General features: G+C 42.2%; 2 protein-coding genes across 2 annotated transcripts in view; one reads left to right on the forward strand and one right to left on the reverse strand.

Moving 5' to 3' along the window:
- nebl (nebulette) overlaps positions 1 to 25000 on the reverse strand; it is a 146693-nt gene that overhangs the window by 22796 nt on the left and 98897 nt on the right. The window lies entirely within an intron of this gene.
- LOC310867968 (large ribosomal subunit protein P1-like) lies at positions 13742 to 14101 on the forward strand (the record flags this gene model as incomplete). Its single annotated transcript, XM_083778165.1, has 1 exon — positions 13742 to 14101. One exon carries the CDS (start codon positions 13742 to 13744, stop codon positions 14099 to 14101), a length of 360 nt encoding a protein of 119 aa, XP_083634291.1.

The raw sequence follows: 25000 nt of genomic DNA on the forward strand, positions 1-25000 counted from the left end.
ACACGATTTAATGGAAATAAACTGGGAAGGTGTAACTAGAGAACAGGACTTAAATAATAGTGTGAATACTTTCGCCTCAATTTTGGGCAATTTAATAAATAAATACACCAAAACATGGACAAGTAGGGCAAAGAAATATTCTCTCCCCTGGTTTAATAATGACATCTTCCAGCTCGCTAAAAAGCGAGATCTTGCTCTTAAAAAGTCTCTAAAGACAAAAAACACTACTGATCACCTGCTCTTCACAGGTTTGAGGAACAAAGTGCTGTCTGAGCTAAGGAAGGCCAGGAGTAACTACTTCCACAAACTTATTGAAGAGGCCAATGGCAACAGCTCTAAGCTATGGCAGCACATCAACAGAGTAGCAGACTCTAGTAGGCATAAACACGCTAAAATAAATTGTTTGAAAGTAAACAATGGCATTGTGGATAACAATGTGGCCATGGCAAATGCTTTCAACAATTTCTTTATTAAGTCTGTAGAGGAATTGTCCAGTAATTTCAGATCCACTGAGTCACCCTATGAGGAGACTGACAATGCTCATCCAGATGATTTCCAAATCAAAGAGGTGTCTAGTGATGCAGTAAAGAAATGCATCGCAAACATGAGTAGCTCAATGTCAAAGGACATCCATGGTTTATATGCTGTACTAATTAAAAAAAATCTGACCTGCTTACTAGAGCCTATAACTTACTTAGTTAACTTATCTATAAAAACAAAAAGATTCCCAGAGAGCTGGAAAACGGCAATAATTGCCCCGATCCACAAGTCAGGGGACAAGGACTTGGCTAGCAATTATAGACCCATTGCTCTTCTTCCTGTTGTCTCAAAAATATTAGAAAAGATCGTTGCCATGCAACTAACTGAATATTTGGAGTCTAAGCAACTACTGCACCCACAGCAGTTTGGATTTAGACCCAAACATTCTACCGAGACAGCTAACTGTTACTTACTTGACAGGTTCAAAGGTCTACTGGTGAGGGGACAAGTTGTGGGGACAGTGTTCTTGGACCTAAAAAAGGCCTTTGACACTGTCCATCATGGAGTCTTGTTGTCTAAGTTAAAACATTTCAAAGTGTCAGCAGAAGCTTCACAGTGGTTTAAGTCATATCTGGGAGGGAGACAGCAGTGTGTCAGGGTCAATGGGGAGAAATCATTGCTGCTCCCCAATAACATGGGAGTGCCCCAAGGGTCGGTACTTGGACCACTGCTATTTACTATGTACATTAACGATCTTCCTAATACCTGCCCAGGCGTTAGCTGCCAAATGTATGCTGATGACACTGTCATCTATACATCTGCTAAAACAGCCAGCATGGCAGCTGCGCAGCTGACACAGGAACTAGAGAACATCTCCAACTGGCTAGAGTCATCACAACTAACTTTAAATGTTCAAAAAACAGTTTCAATGTGTATCTCCATCCGCAGCAGGCCTGCTGCTGATACCTTTGAGGTACGCATCAAAAATGAAACTCTTATGGAAATGGGTGAAGTAAAATATTTAGGAATAATCTTGGATAAAAACTTAAAATTTGAAAAACAGGTAAAGCATATATGCAAGAAGGTCAAACCAAATCTAAATTGTTTTCGTCATATTAGAAGGGACCTATCAGCCAAAACTGCACAGCTGTATATGCATGCTATGATTTTCTCACACCTATCATACAGCATCACAACATGGTCACAATCCTCTCAAACTGTCTTAAAACCAATAACATCAATATACAAACAGGCTATAAAAATCATGGATCAAAAACCAATGAGATGGCACATTTGTGGTGTTCTAAAAAAACACAACCTTTTTACATTTGAAAATTTTGTATTTTTTTCTACTATCAAATTGGTTTTTAAGTGTTTACAGGGTCATGTCTCACCTTTGTTCTCTGGACTGATAGTTAGACTTCCGAGCTCTGGTAGAGCAACCACTCGCGCCTCAACAAGTGGTAACTGTGTTGTTCCCAGGTGTAACAACATATTCGGACAGTCTGCCTTTTCAGTAAAGGGAGCTAACTTATGGAACTCCTTGCCTACGGTCTTAAAAATAGAGACGGATGGTAATGTGTTCTATAGAGGTCTCAAACTATGGTTGAAATCAGATCAACTGTGCTCACATGTATAGCTCCTGACTGGTTACGAGAATGATTATGTTTACTTTTGTACTGGAGGTTATGTAATGTACTGTAACCTTGCTGTAAATTTCACTTGAATGTACTTTTTATTGAATGTACTTCTTATTTTTAGATTGGGTGTTCTTTTAACTTTGTATTTTCAGAAAAGTCTCCTATGGACAAGTGGTGAAAACTAGCACTCGTGCTAACACACTGTAAACGATGCATCTACAAGTTGTACAATTGTGCAATGAGCAATGTGATTGTTATGTCCATATCAAATAAATAAACATAAACATAAACATATGACGAAGAAAAACAAGCATACATGTACTACAGTATGTAAATGTACTGTTCACGTGCATCTGTAGCCGACCGTGCATGCTAGGCTATAGACAATATCTCTAATGCGATAATGCATGCACGCACACTAGGCATGTAACGATTCACTCAACTCACGATACGATTCGTATCACTATATGAGGTTCACGATACGATTTTTCACGATATTAGAAAAATATATATATTTTAAAGAAACATTTCAGTTTTTTAAATTTTATATAATTTATCTTCCCCCCTGAGATTTTTTTATTTAACTACATTGCAAAAGAAGTAGCATTACTTTTGACAGTGCAGAAACATAATTGCCTTCCTTGATGAGCATCAACGACCATCATCACCTGGGCACAGTCACAGACACACACAGCTCCCCTCTACAGTCACAGACACACACAGCTCCCCTCTACAGTCACAGACACACACAGCTCCCCTCTACAGTCACAGACACACACAGCTCCCCTCTACAGTCACAGACACACACAGCTCCCCTCTACAGTCACAGACACACACAGCTCCCCTCTACAGTCACAGACACACACAGCTCCCCTCTACAGTCACAGACACACACACAGCTCCCCTCTACAGTGCTCTACTACTGAAAGTGACTCATTTCTCTCCAAAAGCAAATTTGAATATGATGGAATATTTTTCTTTCTTTTTTTTCGAATCAATTATTTTATTTCAATGAATCGATTCATATCGTCGGGATTAATATCGATATATATCGATATACGATATATCGTTACATGCCTAACGCACACACATGTTAACTAGTGCATGTGCACATGCACTATAGGGCATGCACACTCGTCACTAATGCATGTATAGTTGCATACACATGCACGCACCATGCACGTACACGCGCGCACGCACACACACACACACACACACACACACACACACACACACACACACACACACACACACACACACACACACACACACACACACACACACACACACACACACACACACACACACACACACACACACACACACACACACACACGGACTCACATCGCTGGCCAGTTTGGAAGCGTTGGTGGCGTTGACGATGTCAGGCCTGTCTGAAAGAGCGCTATAGTTGTGAAGATCCTGTTTGGACTTCCTATAACTCACCTGCAGGGAAGAGAGACACATTTAGGCCTGACGTCGAAAGAAAAAAAAAGTTCGCTCTGAAAGAATATATATTCAAAGATTTGTATTTTGTGCCACATTTTTACTATTAAAAAAAAATAGCAGACCTACAAGCTCGTAGCGCGAGCTTGTAGGTCTGCTATTTTTCAATAGCTGGTCTGCTATTTTTCAATAGCTAAAGTATAACATAATCCTTAGTTAAAACACCAAAACTTTTACTCCACAACAATTATTTGACAACTTTAGTTACTAGTTACTTTGTAGATTTTGATTATTATTACAAAACATACATGAACCACTTCAGCCCTATTTCGGCCATTTGAAAATAGCAGATCTACAAGCTCACAATGCGCATTGTGTGTGCTTGTATAGATCTGCTATGTTAAAATTATTTTATATGCATTTGAAAACTCGAAACGGGACATTCTGCACAATGAGTACTTTTTACTTTTGGTTTACATTTTGATGCCAATACTTTTGTGCGTTTTGTTTTACTCAAGTACATTCGGAATTCCGGACTTTTACTTGTAATGGAGTATTTCTATATTGCAGAATTGATACTTTTACTTAACCCATGTTGGGAGTGAACCCCTTTTGAGAAATAGCAGATCTACAAGCTCATAGCGTGCCACCGAGTGGCGCGCTATGAGCTTGTAGGTCTATTGTATTTTTGAAAAATCGAAGAGCGACTGACATAGAAACATAGCTTTTTCAGAAAACTGCCAGGATGTAGAAGACATTTTTAGAATCTTATCTCAGGTCAAAATGGGTTAACTCCTTGAACGGCGCTTACAATAGGGGGGTGACCTGTGGTCACTAACCTTTCAAACGTGTATGTGCGTGCGTGCGTGCGTGCGTGCGACCTCATACTGACATCACTCTGGTTCCTGTTGACCTCCATGGCGTGGTCGACCTCGGGAAGGTTCTTCATGTTGATGTAACTGGACTTCCCCTTCTCCAGGTTGTACCTCTCCTTGTAGAGCTTCTGCACGCACACACGCACACATGCACACACACACACACACACACACACACACACACGCACACACACACACACACACACACACACACACACACACACACACACACACACACACACACACACAGAGAGATGCGGATGCCACTGAATCGTGAAGAATGGGTTACAGGTGTATATATACAGGTCAGTGGAACTCATCAGCGTTCGGTTCAGTCGATAATCGCTATAGGTTGATCAGTTGTGCAGAGTGGGATGAACGTGCGAGAAAAGCACGTAGTCGTAAAAAAAATCAAGCGATCCAAATATTCACGTACTGAAATACATTTCACTTTAAATGAATCCTTCTTTACAGATTAATCCATTTAGGCCTGACGTCGAAATTAAAAAAAAAAAGTCTTCAAAATCCTGACAGTTTTCTGAAAAACCTCATGTTTCTGTATCAGTGGTGCTCAATATTTCATGTCAAGGACCCCCAAACATGATATGTAATTGGCCACCGACCCACATCTGAAAATATGTTGTTCCAGGGACCCCCCCAGAAGCAAAGATTTGAGTTAAAAACGTTCACTCTGAAAGAATATATATTCAAAGATTTGTGCCACATTTTCACGATTTTTCAAAAATAGCAGACCTACAAGCTCGTAGCGCGCCACTCGGTGGCGCGCTATGAGCTTGTAGATCTGCTATTTTTCAATAGCTAAATTATAACAGAATGTTTAGAACACGAAAAGGGGTTCCCTCCCAAAATGGGTTCAATTAGATTCGTTTTAGAGATCTAAACGGAGGCCGCCAAATGTTTGTGTGACAGGAACTTTTCTTTTTCCGTAGAAGAGACAGGCGTAGTGAAAAATGACAAGACCAAGTACAGAGCCAAGGGTTTACCAATGCGAAACACTCCTGGGGGGTCCGTGGAACAACATATTTTCAGATGGGGGGGGGTCGGCAGCCAATTACATTATAATTCTGACATGAAATACCGGTAGTTTGAGCTCCACTGACATAGAAACATAGGTTTTTCAGAAAACTAGTTTAGAAGACATTGAGTAGAATCTGGTCCCATGTCTTAACGGGGTCGTTAAATGGCCTTTTTTCCCCTTGCCGTTAAGTGTACAGTGAGCCCTTGGGGGTGATGTTGCACTATGAATAAATGAAGTGACCTGAACAGATGTAGTGTTTAAGTGCTTAGAGAGAGGCACGGAGCCAGTCCGGACAGTGTGTCGCATTATATGCTCCAGTTAGCTTTAGCCGTCGGGTCAGCGGATTGGCCCAGTTCATGTTCTATATAGGCCTATATCCTATATACCGTTTTACCAAAACTACACCTCACTGTGTGTGTGAGAGCGCATGTGTGTGTGCGTATGTGTGCGTGTGCGTATGCACGTGCAGTAGGGTCACTGTCTGTGTCTTCAGGCTATATAGAACAATACACTGACACCCAACACGGTTAACGCACAATGCTTTCACAGCACGCGTGCAATCTAACACTGCATGCTGTGTGTGTGTGTGTGTGTGTGTGTGTGTGTGTGTGTGATATATGCAGTGTTTTTATTTATTTATTGTGTGTCTAGTATGTTTGTGTCTGTTTGTCAAAGTGGTGTTCGGCCGGTCGACCGCCATGGGTCCGGGGTATATGGGAATTATCGATTATTGCATTAATAGTTAATTGATACGTTTTGATAAGCTTATTGATTGATTAACCGGTTAGTTGATAAGCGGCGTTTACGTACAAATCTACACTTTGCTGAGATACAGAAATAATTCAAAAGGCATATTATATTCCTTAATCGAATAGGTATTTGACCATTTGCGATACAGGGCCGCAGGTAAATGGCATCTTTGTACGAGAAATAGAATCAAATGAAAAGTGCACTAGCTTGTCTGTCACATGCAAAAGCAGAGTGGCTTCGATTAATTTGATTAGTTATTAACTGTTAAGTTTAACAGACACATTTCTTAATGCGATTTATCGATTAACTAATAACATCCCTAGTCCGGAGAAAAATGTGTTACGGTAATAAAATAAATCATTGTAACCACTTTTACCCTATATGCATCTGCTATTTGAAAAGAGACAATCAAGCTTGCGGCGCAGCGTGATGTGACGTGTGGTCCACAGCCAAATAAAAACGGATGCGTGCATGCATCCGCCTGGGTGACAGCAGACTGCTGGGCGAGCGCTGGCGCTTTGGCATGGGGGGGTCAGATCAACATAATGGAATGAATTCTGTACTGGCCATACATGGAGCGTGTCTTGAGTGTACAGGGTTTGATGAGGTCAGATCAACATATGGATTGTCAGAACAGAAAGGACGGGGGGGGGGGGGGGGGTGGATCAAGATATGGAATGTGAGCACAGGTCCGCTCCATATATGGAGATCTAAGGGTTTGTGGTTTGAGGTCAGATGTACTGTAGTGTTGCTGGCCGGCTCCATATAAGCAGATCTAGGTGATGATCCAGTCGTGGCGTGACCATAAATGGAGGTGTGACGTGACACACGGAAATGCAGGTATGGAGTGGAACTACATCTGAGCGAGGAAGCTGCCATTTCCTATACACAGGTTTAATGTTTGTAAACGTCATTGACAACGAAGGGAAAATGTACGTCATAATGTGCCTCATTGCGTCATTATCGTTAAATGGCGTTTAATGTTTGTGTTGGTACCGATTGTTTTACATCGCCGTTACATCACCTAATCAACATGAGTTAGACTTTAATATGTTGGCGCCCCTCACTTCACACTGGTGTGATTTCTTTTTATTTTTCATTTCTGCTAAGCATGCAGCAAGCTAGGTGATTTTGATTTATATAAGGATTTGCACGACAGTTAGACGAAACGTAAGTGGGGAGGAGGCCTCACTTCCGCTCTATCACTTTGCTCATGATCAGAGCTTCCGTTACTGCAGACTGTATGACGGAAAGCATTTTAAAATGGCGAGAGGCCAACTAGTCTGGCCACGCACGACCAGCCCTGTGTGCATCTGTGTGTTCTGTCTAACATGTCAAGGTGCGTCCCTCACATCGCTCTGGGTCCTGGCCAGTTCCTTGTTGAACACCGTCTCGATGGTCTGCGGCATGTGGGCGTACAGGCTGGTCTCTGCCTCCTTCTTGCCCTGTGCACGGTACGCCTTCTGCAAAACGCAAACAACACGCGCACACATTTGAGTTCATCTCGCTATGCCTGACACACATGCACACACACTGTCAACACATTCACACTGTATTCACACAACATGAAACACTATTAAGCGTTATAGAACTGTTGGAACATAACGAGAGCGAACACACATACTGTATATATTATGGTTTGGCGATGAATTTGATCTGCTTTTAGGTACCCTGTCCCCTGTACCTAAACAGCAGATCCAAAACAACAGGTGGTAGCTGGTGGTGGAGGACTGGTGGAGGGTGACCAGCACATGTTTAAGCAGACATGCAGCAGCGCAGCAGTATCAGTGTGCAGCAGCAAGCAAGCAGGGATGAGAAGTGCAAAACTTCCAGTTTAAATATCCGTAATAAAGATGAAATGAGTGTGTTATATTGGATAAAGTGAATCATGTGAATGAGAACGTGACGCTGATGTGGCCCAATGAACGGCCGCCGGCAACTGCATTGAACTTCCTGAATTAACTTAAATATGTGCATGTCTGTGACAGGCGCGACACTCATAAACACACACGTTTGTGTCCACGCACGCACGCAAGCACGCACCTACCTCACTGTGGAGTTCAGACATTTCCTTGGCATGTTGACTGTCTTTAGTCTCCGACAGCACAGAGTACAGCGAGTGCATCAGCTCCTTCTTCCCAGCCTCCTTATATTTACTCTGAAAACACAAACATCATCGAACAACATCAAACTAATGACCCTATAGCATATATCAGCAGAACTATAGCCAGGACAATATCTCGACACAGGCACGGACTGGCACAGAAAATCGGCCCTGGCACTTGTGGTCTTCACCGGCTCAAAGACGGCTCAAAGATGCCACTATGTCCTTTTTTATTATTAATTTATTTTTGTTATGGCTCAGCCCCGGCCCCATGACTGTCCCGGCCCTTCTAGCATCTGCCAGAATTGCGAGACCGTCCAGTCAGGGGCCTGTGACTCGGCACTTCTACTTAACAGTAAAAGTCTTTTGACATTTTGGCTAGACGTTTTGGGGCGAATTAAATAACATGGTACACAGCGATTTAACACCCGTTTCTCTGTTTCCGAGTAAAACGCCAGATGGTGGTCTTTGCGGCGAATGAGTTAATCCCGGGCATGGCTATACCTGACCACAGTAACCAGGCATGAGATGATGATCACAGAGTCACTCACCTCACTGTGAGTGTCAGCCATCTCTTTAACAAACTGGGTCTGCAGGGTTTCAGGAAGCAGCGAGTACAAAGTGACGGACAGGTCCTCCTTATCGTTCTTGTACTGCATAATTTAAACCAACACGCACGCACGCACACACACACACACACACACACACACACACACACACACACACACACACACACACACACACACACACACACACACACACACACACACAGAGTGAGATATATATTGTTGGCAAGTAGCACTGTCGTACTATAGGGACTATACAAATTAGGCTCCAGGTTCTTGTCTCGTAAGTCTACTTTAAAACACATTTAAACTGGGAAATCCTTTTCGATTTTTGCTCTACAAGCTCACAGCGTGGCACAAAGTGACGCTCTTGTACATCTGCTATTTTTGAACGTTTTCGAAAAAGTCTTGAAAGTGTGAGATATACTCATCTAGAAGGCATTTGTAGAAACATTGGTCCTAATTCATTAAAAAGAAATACGCCACCGTTACACGGTGGCGGAAACAGATATCGTATTTATTTGTCCGATCAAGCTACGTTGAGATGACGTGTTATTCAGAGAGTGGTGTGTACCACAGGTACGCAGGCATATCGCAGGTGTATGTCATACTGAAAGCAGCGGGTGTAATGTGATCGGAAAAGCACCCGACACCCTCATCTGCATAGATCCACGCCCCATATCGCACCATAAAAGGCTTCAAGCATGACTCAGCAGCCAGCAGTTTGAGATCTGTCTGTCAAAAAAAGAAAAAAGGCTTTGCAGCCGCAGACTATATAGCTGCTTCACAAATTACAATAAAAATGATTGCTGGAAAGAAATCACAGCCGTGGTCACTGCTATGAATATAGCCCGCACTCTATTAATTTAATAATTCTACACATGTAGGAGCAGGACAGTTAGGGCCTTTATGTTATGTCGTTTTTGCACCATTGTATATTACCACTGTAGGCTACTATATATGTACAAACTGACATCAATCCATCAAAGGACACCAAAGGAAATTAAAATATTTCAAAGCTTACAACGGTGCGTGCTCCGCTGAAGCAATATAATTATAATTTATTTAATTAAGTTCGGGACCAAGGCGGGTGCTCACTCACACCTTTGCAGAGGTAAAACATATCTGATATTTATAATATCGGATATATGTCAATGCAAAAGTCGTCTTTTGAGAGAGAGCTAGAGAGAGAGAGGGAGGGGGGCATGGGCCCTCGACACTGCGCGATAAAGAACAGTAGCCTATACATTCATAAGTGAATAATGATAGGCCTACCTCGTAGGCCTGGGATCCTCTTGTCTGAAGAAATTATAATCCAGTGAGTTTATCCAGTGAGTTAAACTATTCTGTGTGAGGCATCCATGCATGTGATCAATATCAATATACATTATTATAAAGTCTGTCTGTCATGTTTGTGAACAAGCGCGAGTGGAGGTGAGCTGGCTTAAAACTATGATATGACTGGTCGACTTTCAAACACGCTGATGCCATTCATTAGGCTAATGTGGTCTTCTATTTTATAGGGCTATATAGCCCTATTCATTTTCCAATGTGAATCGGATCGGCACCACGCTGCTGTCTCCCCCCCCCCCACACACACACACACACCCTGCACACACACACACCGACCGACAGTCAACTGACTCAAGGAGCTCCGTAAAAACTCCGTAACAAAACAATTTCAATAGGCCTGCCGCCTACTGCAGGCATTACTACACTAAACAATGTTGGATTCGTACAGTGCAGAATGCAGATAAGCCTATGTTCTTATTATAATTGTGAGTTTGTTTTTTAACATGCGCGAGAGCCGATCTACAAGCTCACAACGCGTTGCACTGCGAGTAGAAAGCTGTCAAGTGAGAAGCGCAATCGCGCATGCTATAGTAATATCCTAATAAATAAATAAAAAGGTGTCAGGCTTTCAGGGGCAGTTTCTGTATGGGACTATAGGCTAACTTGCCTAGAATGCATGCATTTAGGCATACAAGTGCACTCAGCTTTTATTATATAGGCTATAATTTCTTTATACATGTGCTGATCGACCAATATGTTGGGGACACATGCCTACATATTTTATCTGAGATTTGGGAACAATTTATTGATTCAGCATGAAGACTAAATAAATCTATACGCAAGTGTATGCTTCCGCAAACTTCTCCGCCACCTAAAGACGTCCCGTAGGATTTGACAGAGTTTCCGAACAACCTACGTGAGCGTCAAGTTCACGGCCATTTCCATGAATTCCAAATTAATGTGGGAAATCCACGTAAATGCCTTTCCGCTAGCGTCACGTCATTATATCAGCGTAAACGCGTTGAAGAATCAGGACCATTATGTGTGCGCTGTTGACGCACACCAAAAATAGCCCACGGTGGGCCTTGATGCCGTCGTAATGGCTGCTTTTACACTTGCTGAAAATAGCAGATGTAAAAGCTCACAACGCGTCACAGTGAGCTATTTTCAGCATGGAACCAAGTGTAAAATGACTTGTGTCTTTTACTTACACTGGATCTCTTTACTTACACTATAGATCCAGTGTAAGTAAAAGACTAAGCTATGACGACTAAAACTAAGACTAAATATATTGACAATTTCGTCAACAAATAAAAACTAGTCTAAAATGTTAGAAAGTACTATAGTATAGTACTTTCTGACATTTTAGTCTAGTTTTTATTAGATGACGAAATTGTCAATATATTTAGTCTTAGTTTTAGTCGTCATAGCTTAGTTTTCATTTAGTTTCCATTTAGTCTTCGTCTGTGAAAAAAGGTAGTCGGCGAACATTTCTCGACAAGATCAACACTGTTAGTTGCTCAGGTTAAGATTGTCTGATAAGTGATTAATAATGAAACTGTCAGGATGTAATAGACATGTTTATAATCTGATCTCAGGTCAGAATGGGTTAATGTCCTACATTGTGAATTGCAACACAGACACACACCTGACTCTGTAGTTCTGAGATGTGTTTGTAGAAGTCGGACTGCATGGTTTCTGGCATCTGATGGAAAACACAGGTACCGATCTCCTGCTTCCCCTTGTGGAGGTGAGACATTTCCTTGGCATGTTGACTGTCTTTAGTCTCCGACAGTAGAGAGTACAGCGAGTGCATCAGCTCCTTCTTCCCAGCCTCCTTATATTTACTCTGAAAACACAAACATCATCGAACAACATCAAACTAATGACGATAATACATCAGCAGGGAGAGGAGAGGAGAGGAGAGGAGAGGAGAGGAGAGGAGAGGAGAGGAGAGGAGAGGAGAGGAGAGGAGAGGAGAGGAGAGGAGAGGAGAGGAGAGGAGAGGAGAGGAGAGGAGAGGAGAGATTGAAAGGAGAGGAGAGGAGAGGAGAGGAGAGGAGAGGAGAGGAGAGGAGAGGAGAGGAGAGGAGAGGAGAGGAGAGGAGAGGAGAGGAGAGGAGAGGAGAGGAGAGGAGAGATTGAAAGGAGAGGAGAGGAGAGGAGAGGAGAGGAGAGGAGAGGAGAGGAGAGGAGAGGAGAGGAGAGGAGAGGAGAGGAGAGGAGAGGAGAGGAGAGGAGAGGAGAGGAGAGGAGAGGAGAGGAGAGGAGAGGAGAGGAGAGGAGAGGAGAGGAGAGAGAGGAGAGGAGAGGAGAGGAGAGGAGAGGAGAGTGCGTGCGTGCGTGATGTACTGTACCTGGCTCTGTAACTCTGTGGCCTCTTTAGCGTGTTGGGTATCCAGTGTTTGGGGCAACAGATGGTACAAACTGCTGGCTGTGTGCTTCTTCCCTGCTTCTTTATATTTGACCTGCGTGGAAGAAACACCAGCAGGAGATCACATCAGATAACAACCACTTGTGCTTTCGAAGGTGTGATTTGGGGTTCTAAAGATGAATACAAACTCAAAATCAACATCTTTACTGTCCAATACTTCGATACAGAGAGGGGTGAAATTATGAAAGGCAGTTGCTGCCGTCAAAATATGACTCCCAGGTAAAAAAAAACACTTTGTGTTTGAAATAGACACTCGTGATTTCTAAGGTGTGATTTGGGGCAAGATGAACACAAAATGAATATCAACCAAATGAATCCATTTGGTTCCATTTGTACACTCTCAGAGTTACACACCTGTAAAAGGTGCGTTCAGACGTGAATGGTTAGAGCGGCGCAATTACATACAAAGTCAATGCAAAGACGAGACGTTGCGCGAGCACTGCGAACGGGCGCTGCAGCGAGACCTGGCGCAGCACAAACGGGCCGAACCGAGGCAAATATTTAAATTCAAGTCTGAACGCACCTTAAGGGGAATGATGCAAGGACTTGCACCTAGTATTAGGGCATTCACTTCTAGTTATTTTTACTAGTTGACTAGTTGCCTAGTTTACTAGTCGACTAGTAGACTAGTTGTTTAACTAAAAAAAATAAAAAAGGGGGTTCGGGTTTTTTTAGGAAATAAATATTTGTACATTTAAAAACTGTTTACATTGGTGACTATAACTATAATCTACCTGATCTTGAGGCCTACAGTACCAACAAGGTCGACTAGTGCATTTACTAGTTGACTAGTAAACTAGTCGACTAGTTGCTTAATGCCCCTACCTATTATTTCAAATTTTGGAGCCATTGGCAACGCCTCTCAGCCGATAACCATATAAGGAACTGTGCCATATCCGTAACATAACTGTGACATCAACACCTAAATAAAAGGGAGAGAGAGAGTGCATGAATTGCATTTTTTTAGTTAAGTGTTTGTTTCCGTTGAAGACCTTTAAGTTGTAGGAAGTCAACGTGACCAAGGTGCTCGGTCCTTCATCAAGAAGCTAAGGCCCAGACATCCGGCGACTAGCATCGCTAAGGGTTCCGTCGCGGTAACCAAAGTAGTAAAAAAATGGCGTCCGCATCCGAGCTCGCCTGCGTCTACTCGGCGCTCATCCTCCACGACGACGAAGTCACCATCACGGAGGACAAGCTGAACGCGCTGATCAAGGCCGCGGGAATCAACGTGGAGCCCTTCTGGCCGGGTCTGTTCGCCAAGGCTCTGTCCAACATGGACATCGGCAGTCTGATCAATCGAGCCAGCAGCGGCGGTGGTGCCGGCGGTGGCGCAGCCCCGGCCGGAGCGTCTGCTGCTGCAGGGGCCGCCCCCGGTGCCGCCCCCCAAGCCGCCATAGAGGAAGAGAAGAAGCAGGAGGAGTCCGAGGCCGAAGGCTCCGATGACGACGACATGGGCTTTGGTCTCTTCGACTGAAATTGTTTTCGAGGGGCAGCCATAGCCCCCCTCCTATGCCCAGCAGCAGCAGCCCAGCTTTGTGTGTTTGTGTGAATCACAGCGATGATTTGATTGGCTGGGGGCACCCCGTAGCGATGACTTGATTGGCTGAGCAAAGTACATATACCGAGGATTTAAAAAAAAGTGAGGACGGAAAAGTGAATACGCAAATTTGCGATTGGCCCGGAGTGAGATGATGTATGATGATAAGAGCGCCCCTCACTTCACACGGGGTGTGATTTTTCTATCAAAATTCAGAAGTTGCGTTGGAAAGGGTCCCGCACGGTCATGATGCTTTTTTTTTATTGACCTCCGAAAACATGGATGTTTTGTATGATCACCTCAATTACAATACAAACCCGTAGATGGAAAACGTACGCTGACATCACCAACATGGAAGCGTACTAGCGTAGCGTTGCTTGGTGACGATGGACGCCAAGAGCCGGTAAAAATATATTTTTTAAATATTACAAACTAAGGGGTCGTCCGTGGCGATATAGCTCGTCCGATGTCGCCTGTGGCGTGGAAACAAATTCATGTGCAGACTTTCCTTTTTTCTTGAAGACCCTCACTGGCAAGACCATCACCCTGGAGGTTGAACCAAGTGGTAACGTTGAGAACGTCATGGCCAAAATGCAGGACAAAGAAGGCATGATTCCCCGCTGACCATGCAGCAAGGCTCATATTTGCTGGCAAGCAACTGGAAGATGGCTACCACATCCAGAAAGAATTCACCTTGTGAAGGTGAGGGCAGGTAATGGCTCCATAATCTTACATAAATTGCCAATAATATATTGACCAAAAGAAAATATCTAATGAATACGAATAAAGCAGCTAGCCATCTGGGCAGGAGATTTTAAATTGAATCATTGTATATTCTAAAATATATTTTTTTATATGTATTTGTTCTATGCCCACATATGTGACCAAATTTGACTGGGAGACTGCCATTGGATTTTTTTGAATTTTTGTTTTTTCATTTTATATCAAAGCAGGGAATCATAGCTTCAAATTGACATATTGGTTGTTCAGTTTGACCGACCAGTTTTGGAGATATGGCTTATAGAGTAATGTCTTGCAGAAAACAGCGAGTTGAGAAAACAGGCTTGAAAGGTTCACTTCTGTGGTCTCTAACATTACAATAGCTACATGTTTAAGCATTTTTTTCATATTTACATGTCAATTTCAGCTTTGACACTTATTTCAGACTTGCTCTAGTATGTGTAGAGTCTGCCTGTGCTATTAACTCATTTTGAAAAAAAAAGGGTTTTCTCCTCTGGTGAAAAGCTGGAATGTGCGCGATGGCAGTCTCTCAGTCAAATCTGGTCACATATGTGCAATTTTGAACAATCAGGCTTTCTCATCATATAGGGGCTTTTATGGAAATTGCTCTCAGGAACAGCTCAACTGATGTGGACATAATGCGTGATGTGATGTCACCAGAATCACCCTACTTTGCATTTCCACTTTGTTTACAATGTCCACCATTGTTGATTTTCCATTCTGGCACGGAATGGAAACAAGCCTGGGATTATCTAGCATCAGTATATGACTCAAATATTAAATAATCTGCATATCAGCACCACCTCAGGACAGTGTGGTACTGCAGCTAAAATAGCTCCAGAAGCCAAAAAGAAATGCCATGGATTGGTTATACCAGAGTGGTGATTGAGGGTCAAACCATTAGAAATAAGTTTGAGGGACATAATACAATATTATATTAAATATTAAAAACAGTTTGAAAATGCATGTTATAGCTAAAAAGTCTTGTAAATCCGACAGTTTTATTAAAAACCCATGTATGTCAGTTGTTCTCAAACATATTCATGTCAAGGAACCCCAAATAGACATTGGCCGCTGACCCCCATCTAAAATGTGTAGTTCCATGGGACCCTCTCACTAGCAAAGATTTGAGTTAAAAACTCGCTCTGAAAGAACATATATTCAAAGATTCCAGGCACATTTTCACGATAAAAAATAGCAGACCTACAAGCTCGTAGCGCGCCACTCGGTGGCGCACTATGAGCTTGTAGATCTGCTATTTTTCAATAGCTAAACTATAACATAATGTTTAAAACACCAAAAGGGGTTCCCGCCCAAAATGGGTTAAAAAGAAACATAGAAAGGGGGCGGGTGGGGTAGCCTCGATACCCAGTCTTTCATTTCGTCTGCGCGAAAGATGAAAGCCTGGAAAAAGCCGTGGGCTGAACCAGTCTAAAAGTGGGAGTCAACCCTTCCGGGTGGGCGTCGCTCTAAATGATGTGACGTAGCGCTGCACTAGGGGGGAGAGGAGGGGCCGGGGGTGACGGACAGATCGATGAGATCCAATCAGGGTGCGCGCTTTTCTGAGGCGCGACCCTCCCATCTAGGCCAGAAATGTCTCTGCTTAGGTCAGGCTACGGGTGGGGTGGCTCACTGAGTACCACCTGGTAACCATGACATAAGTAGGCTACACACCAGCAGCCCCGAAAAAAGCATGTTAGCAGTAATGCTACTAACAGGGCTCTAGAACTATAGCCTAACCACCCGTGCAGTGGATGATTTCGGTCCTGCACAAAATACAATCGCCAAAGTGAGTGAGTGACGTGCTGAGTGGGCAGTATAGGTTAGATCTGCGGTATGCCTGGAGATCTACAGTATCTCCATATCTGTCCGTCTCTCTGTGTCCATTTTATGCCCATACCTGTATATGGTGACCTATCTCCATATTATTATATCTGTCCATGCCCATATATGGAGCTCCTGATGTCATACCGACGTCATAGTACGTACTGACTTCAAACCTGCCATGGGTGTCACAGAGAACCCGGGGCGCGAGTGGAAAGTCGGTCGGAACAGCAGACCAATAGGCCGCTTGTATCCACATTCCACAAGCTTATTCTTTCGGTCATGATCCACATTTCATGACCATAGGTGAGAGTATAAAATGAAGGTCGCTCGGTAGACAGAGAGCTTTGCCTTCTGGCTCAGCTTAACATGTAATATAAATGGCAAGACAGAAGTCATCGAGAACAGAACTTTCTAGTATGAACCCAATAATCCATGAAGTATACAAGTGTGAATAATGAATAATTCAAGACAGAATTCATTTCCCAGCGGATTCCTCACAGCTCACGTCATTGTAACCCCACCTGAACCACTGCCGCCTGTAAAAGATGGAACCTATCTGTCCTTTGCATAAGTCTATATGGTTGTTGAACTTGTTGTCACTACTGTATACAAGAGTTCCAAATATTGAATCTTGATAAGGAGCCAGATTACAGAGTGTCTTATCTCTTTCAAACGGCTCTGGGAATCACTCTCACCTCACTCTGTAGTTCAGAGACAGTTTTGGCAAACTGAGTCTCGGAGGTCTCTGGTAGTTGAGAGTAAACACTCTGAGAGATGCTCTTCTTTCCTTCCTCCTTGTATTTGACCTGGAAAAAAACACGCAGAGTCACGTTTAGTCTCAACCATCACAAATCTTATATACCAGGATTAACAAATGCAATTTGTTCATGATTTATACCTCATGTTTCAGGTGTGTGTGTGTGTGTGCATGTGTGCGTGCGTGACCCCTGGCCTGAATTAGTCTGGCCACCCTGGTAGTATAGTGTAGTGCAGAGCCTTTTATTGAGAGTTGCGTCATTGAGGAGGCAGAAAAAACAGCACCGGTCACATGACCAAATTGCCCATAAAGTCCAATGCATTCCGTAAACTTCCGGTTCAGGGCATTGTCATGAAGTGACGGCTCTGGTGTAGTGCAGTGTAATTACTGGTACATGTTATGAAACACTTTTCCAAAAGAGAACACAGCCCCAATTCTCACCCTTTTAAAATGTCTATTGTAGAGTAAAGTGATCTGACTCTGCATTTCAAGTGTGGTGTAGTGTGGTATGTTGTGTATAGTGTCGTGTAGTGTAGTCTAGTATTGTGTATAGTGTTGTGTAGTGTGTAGTCTAGTATTGTGTAGTGTTGTGTATTGTTGTAGTCTAGTATTGTGTATAGTGTTGTATTGTTGTAGTGTATCGAGTGTCGACTGACCTGGCTCTGTAGTTCAGACACAGTCTTGTTGAACTTGGTGTCCATGGTCTGTGGAAGCTGAGAGAACGCACTGACACTCTGATGACTCTTGGCTTCTTCCTTATACTTGTTCTGCAACGACATAATATATATATTATTTATATATTATTAAGAACACTATAGAGCGTCGCGGTTCCTTTCAGAACGACGAGGGCACCAGGAAACTCTATATGACATGACGGAACACAACATGATGCACAACATGATATGCACTGGGTTGCAGTTGAGAGTACAGGCCGTTCTTGTCCGTGGCAAAACCAAACAAATACGATGGACATGATCATTTACAGTACAGTACATAACAGGCCAGTAGGCCTACAGTACATAAATGAATGTCATTTATACAATTTCCCCCCCAAAAAAGTAACCGTTATATAAACCAAATGGACCCGTATTTGTACACCTTTTCTCCCCAATTAGTGCCAATTGATTCCAGCAGTGTGTTGCCACTGCTGTTGTATCCTACTGACTCGCCTGCCCTCCGTGCAAGTCCTCCCACCTCAACACTCCCTGCTGACAGGTACTAGTAACACATTTCACCCTCCCCGCCCGGCTCCCCTCCCCCGAACACGGGTCAATTGTGTTCGTATATAGATTAGACGCTTGACGAAGACGGATGCACCACGGTGGATTTAACCCCCAGGCAGACCCCCAGGTGGCGGGCAGCTGTACCACTGCACCACCCAAGGCACCCTGACAGTATATAGCGCTATTCGGATGCTATTGGATGATCTCCGTCATCAGCCGTTATCAAGACCATGCAATGGAGCCTCAGGGCTGTATTTTGCGTGTCTTAAGTACCAGGTCTTATTACTTAACTTAAGACCTGGAGGCGTGATCAATGCCATTTGGCTATTCTGAGTGGCCAAAGAGCATTGACCACGCCTCCAGGTCTTAAGTTAAGTAATACGACCTGGTACTTAAGACACGCAAAATACAGCCCTCAGGGTGCCATTTAGGACTTCTATTTTACTTACTTCTATATTACTAATCATATTACAGTTTTTAGAGCTGGGGGCGTGTGGAAAGTCATATAGCAATTTTAAGCATGTTAAGAAGCGCTTTCGACACCCCGTGGAGTGCGCAAAACGGCCTTGAATTAGTCATGGGTGTGTTTAAGGCGTGTTTGAGATGTACCCAATCAACATGTCCGTACTATTCTCTTTACCAGTCAGCTGATGTCACATACGGAATGCGCACTTTGGGGATCGTGGTATTACATTTCTTCAGGCTGGCACCATAGAAGACATGACATGCCTTTGTCACATTTGGGTTAATTAGTCCTATTGCACTGCATGCTGTCACCTTTATGCCTCAAAAGAACAGACCCACCTATACCTTTCAGATCGGAATGGAACTGCGAGTAGATAGCAGCATATTGGCAAATTGACAATCCATGCGTAATGTTCCCAGAATCGTCTAACCCCCGAACATGCAAGTTCGTTTGATATTGTTTAATTCGATAACGATAGAACCATGTACAATACAGCGAATGGAAGCAAGATTCCTAAGGAATATGGAGATTTTTACATTTAATAAAACGGTTGAGAAATGAGAGAACCATGAGTGTTTATAGGCTAATATCAACGTTTTTTATGAAAGACAAACGGGCTGTGAACTTGAAGAGCTCAATCACCATCCCGACACGGAAGAAATATAGCCTAGTGCATGCATGTATATGCACTGTTGCACTTGCACACAGTAGCCTACACACGCTCTTTATTTGTTTCTATTGAAAAAAACCCAGTAAAATAACGTTTATTATATTTTATTTCATTCAAATCACGAGGAAGGAATGAGTTGAATGCGTGCTGCGTAATGCTGTGGCCCCGATGGTATGGTCTTCGCTGAGTTCGCTCGTAGCATTTTATTGAAGAAGACTTGAATCGGGTGTGATACAGCGTATGAAAGCAAAGTTCCCAAGGATTATGGAGATGTTTTTATTATTTTTAAAGGTTGAGAAATGTAAGAATTATGGCCGTTTCTAATCTCAACATTTTTACCAAAGAAAGCCTCTCTCTGCAGCAGAGAGCAGCTGTTGCCATGTCCCATAGAAACAACTAAATAGGTCTATAAAAATAATCCCAAAAGAAGCGCATATAACAGGGGTCTGTAACCTATTTTAAATGAAGTGCCATGTTTTTATTTTCTAAATAGTGAGTCTGCCATATCCAGATTAATTTGAATTACACCACATTAAAATAAAAAAACATATTTTGATTGTCCACAAATATAAAGTTCTTCCTTCTTTTTAAATATGTTCTTGCACATTGTTATAATGATCATTATATATCCCCCTGCAGTCAGAGTTCATAGTTTTAATGAATGAATGTGATGCATTGTGAGCTGGTATAGATCTGCTATTTTCAAAAGTAATCTTTTTATTTAATTTTTGGATTAGCCGTCCTTAGTTGGGCAAATGCATTCATCTGGGGATCCTTGACATGGGAATGTGCTGTGTGAGGATCACTGGTTTAAACAACATTAGGAGAAAAGCCCAAATAACCACTTTAGAAACAAGAAAAGCAACCACACAGAAAGCAACTTTACAGAAAAAGAAGCCGCTTATAATAAACAGACATGGCAACACTCTACCAGCCTCCCAGAGCCGCTCAAGTGTCAAATCAAACAGTGCTTTTTGCGTTTATGAGGTGGTCAGACCCACGTCTAATCGTTATGCGCTGAGTGTCTTTAGGTCAAGGGGCTTAATAGCAAATTGCGCAAAGCGAAAATAATTAACATATGGACACTCCCACAATGCTAAAATATTCAGGAACGCGGTAAGCCATAATGTGTGTGCGTTCAACACGGGCCGAGTGCGTTCAACACGGGCCGATATGCCTTTCATAATACGAATGTGCGCAGAGCGAGGCCAATTTATGTATTACCATTGGTAAAACGCACCTTCAAAATCTAGGCCTCAGTCTTAACCGGCCACGTAAGTAGCCTACACATAAAGGGAAGTTGTTGTATAGCGCGGTTTCAAAGTGTTTTCAAAGTCATTTCACTTCCACATTTCCTAGTTCCCTACTCGCGGTAGGCAGTATGTGGTCTGATAAGAACATATTGGTGATTATCGGTTGATAACATTCAACAGGTGAATCCCACCGCAAAGCAACGGTAAAAAAGATCTACCAGATTTACTTTTGTACAGACATTAAGTCAAGTCTGTACAGAGAGATAGCAGCCGTGGTACGAGGGGATTTAGATTAATTTAAGCATCTATAGACACATACAGTACAAATTGCACTATGGAAGAAACCGAATGATTTATGTACTGTAGACCCCGATGAAGGCTCCGTGAGCTAAAACACATTGGCTGCTGTTTTATCTTTGTTAAGTAGTCACAGAATATGTATCTTCACTACACTCTATGTGAATAAGAGAGAGAGTGAGTGAGTGCGTGAGTGAGTGAGTGAGTGAGTGAGTGAGTGAGTGAGTGAGTGAATGAGTGAGTGAGTGAGTGAGTGCGTACCTCACTCTGGAGTTGGGTGACCTCTTTAACTCGCTGCGTCTCCATGGTTTCAGGCATTCGATGGAACAGTGAGTTGCTCATCTCATTCTTCACCGCCTCCTTGTATTTAGACTGCACACGCACGCACGCACGCACGCACGCACGCACGCACGCACGCACACACACACACACACACACACACACACACACACACACACACACACACACACACACACACACACACACACACACACTCAGATATTTCCTGTTGCCTTATATGGCGTGGAGTGGCCGTGGATGTTCCATTAAACCAGGCGACACCAGGCAAATCGCTTGGGAAAGAGGCGGAAAAGGTACACCGGGCGATCCGCACAAATTAACTGATTACACCACCTTCGCTGAATGACACGGGAGATTGTCGCAGCTTGATCGGACGGATGAATAACGATATCATTATGCATCTCATTTACACCCTGGCGTAAAGTTCCGTTGTGAATGAGGACCAGTGTGTATATGAAAGTGATGCAAAATCTATCCCAATACAAGTGTTGAAGTCTCTGGCCCTGCGTATCATGAAAGGGCATACAGAGCATATTCTAGTCTTTGAGATGTCTTGTATGCGATGAAAAAAAATATATGTAAAAAAAATATATATATATATATATAATATATATCGAGAAAAACTGAACTAACAAATGAGGAATGAGATGAAAGAGATATGAATGACTCACACAGGAGAGAGAGAGAGAGAGAGAGAGAGAGAGAGAGAGAGAGAGAGAGAGAGAGAGAGAGAGAGAGAGAGACAGAGAGAAGCTGGCTTATCAACAGTGTTTGAATGAGAGTCTGACAAAGAGACAAGAATAGACCAGGAATTCAGAGTGTATCTGTCAAAAAGAATGCGCACACACGCACACACGCACGCACGCACCTCACTGTGAGTGTCGGCCATCTCTTTAACAAACTGGGTCTGCAGGGTTTCGGGAAGCAGCGAGTAGAAAGTACTGGACAGATCCTCTTTGTCCTCCTTCTTGTACTTTGCCTTAAAATCAAAGTAAATACAAATACATAAAATATAAATACATGAAATACAATTAATGTTGGTAGTTAGAATGGTGCTCCACCTTCAAATTAATAAGTCTGAGTCAATTTGTGACATTATGAAGCAAAACAAAACAAAACTAGAACTGCACTCTGTCGAGTGCATACTTGCTTGTTGCACACTAGTAGGCCATAAATGCCAACTAGTGCGCAAGCAGAGCACGCAAGTACTTTCGACCGCTGTAAACTGTGAAATCTCAGTATCTCTGTGAAGGAACGTTTGAAATGTCTAATTATTACTGTAGGTGTAACTATTTGCTACCTACCTACTTTATGCATGTAAACACCTAGTATTATTAAGTATGGTTCAAGTTTCTATCTATATAAGAAATACAGTTTTATCAATTTAGAAATATTCTGGATCCCTTTTTAGTTTTTCAAAGAAAAATAAATCATTGATATGTGATGAAAAAAAAGGTATATAAACTGAATTAAAATATGTTATCACGTATACAGTATAATTAATTTATTATTTATTGTAATTTGTTAATTGTTTTAAATGTATTTCATCTTGGACTATTGGACTTAATATTAATACTAAATCATGATCAGAGTAATGTGTCTCTAACTTCAATTTCTGTAATAATACTTTCACATTTGTTAAAATATACATGATCTAAAATACTTCCGTAATCTGTAGTTGGATTTGTATTTAATTGTTTAAAGCCTAATCTTGACATGAAGGTCTTTATACTTCTACCTTTCTCACTATATTGGTCTTCATTGAAATCTCCTATTATCATAATTGCAGAAGTCGGAGATGATAGATACTTTACCATGTTTTCGAGAAATGTGTTTAATTTCGAAAAGTCTGTTTTAGGTGATCTGTTCATAAGAATGATATATAGATCTTTATCTTTTACATGTATGCATACGTGTTCTACTCTTTCTAATATCCTGATTTCATTTTGAATTATTTTAATGGAAATATCTTCTTTTATAGCAATTACACTCTGGCATTGGGTCCTTTAATCCACATATTTCTTACATTCATCATTGAGAGCTAGTTAATGTTATACATATACTAGTATATATTATATGTAATTTGTAAGTTGATTAGCGGTATACTGTGGTTACTTTGCGCCAAAAACCGCCCCAGCCAACCCGCCACTTTTGATGCGTATGCAAATAAAACAGCAAATTGTGCCTGATTTGCTGGGACCAGATTACATACATGACCATATTTCTTACGTCATCATTGACAGCTAGTCATACATATACTATATATATGTAATTTGTAAGTTGATTAGCGGTATACTGTGGTTACTTTGCGCCAGAAACTGTCCCAGCCAACCCAGCAAATTGTGCCTGATTTGCTGGGACCAGGTTACATACATGTATACACAGGAACATTACCTTTAATCCTCCCAACACTAAAACATATCGTCATTACGTCACAATCGAAGACCAATTACACTCTGGCATTGGGTCCTTTAATCCACATATTTCTTACGTCATCATTGAGAGCTAGTTATATACACACCATGTACTCTGGTCCCAGCAAATCAGGCACAATTTGCTATTTTATTTTACAAATTACATATATATAGTATATGTATGACTAGCTCTCAATGATGACGTAAGAAATATGGTTATGTATGTAATCTGGTCCCAGCAAATCAGGCACAATTTGCTGTTTTATTTGCATACGCATCAAAAGTGGCGGGTTGGTTGGGACGGTGCATACGGACTGGGCGAAACTATTACTTGCGCGCTCTGCTTGCGCAAGTAACTACTTTTTGATTATAAAATTATGTTGGCTATCTGATCATTACAGCTGCAGAATGTCTACAGCACAGTTAAGTTAGGTTGGCTCAATGGATTGATCATTGAGCAAACTCAATTTATCCACATTAAAGGACCACTTCACCACTTTTCAACCTATCTTCATATTATACAAGTCCTCACTAATAATCATGATAAAATGGCTACCATTTCTTTCTACCCAGTCTGTGTCTCATAGGAGGACTGTGGGCAGTTCAGAAACCCGTCCACCAGTGACATCATCAATGGGGAATCCAAGCTATTAGAAACTGCAGGCTTTCTAGTCCTGAAAAGTTGAAATGCGAAAATAGAAGCCATCGTTCTCATGATAATAAAAATCTAAACATTTTTGTAAAAGAATATTGTTTAAAAATCTGCCTAACGATGATGTCACTGGTGGACGGATTTCTGAACTGCCCACAGTCCTCCTATGAGAAGCAGATCGAGTAGAAATAAATGGTGCCATTTTATCATGTTTATTAGTGCATATGAAGATGGGT

Source organism: Protomyctophum parallelum (genome assembly GCF_964188405.1).
Source record: "Protomyctophum parallelum genome assembly, chromosome: 12".
In the NCBI taxonomy this organism is placed as follows: Eukaryota; Metazoa; Chordata; class Actinopteri; order Myctophiformes; family Myctophidae; genus Protomyctophum; species Protomyctophum parallelum.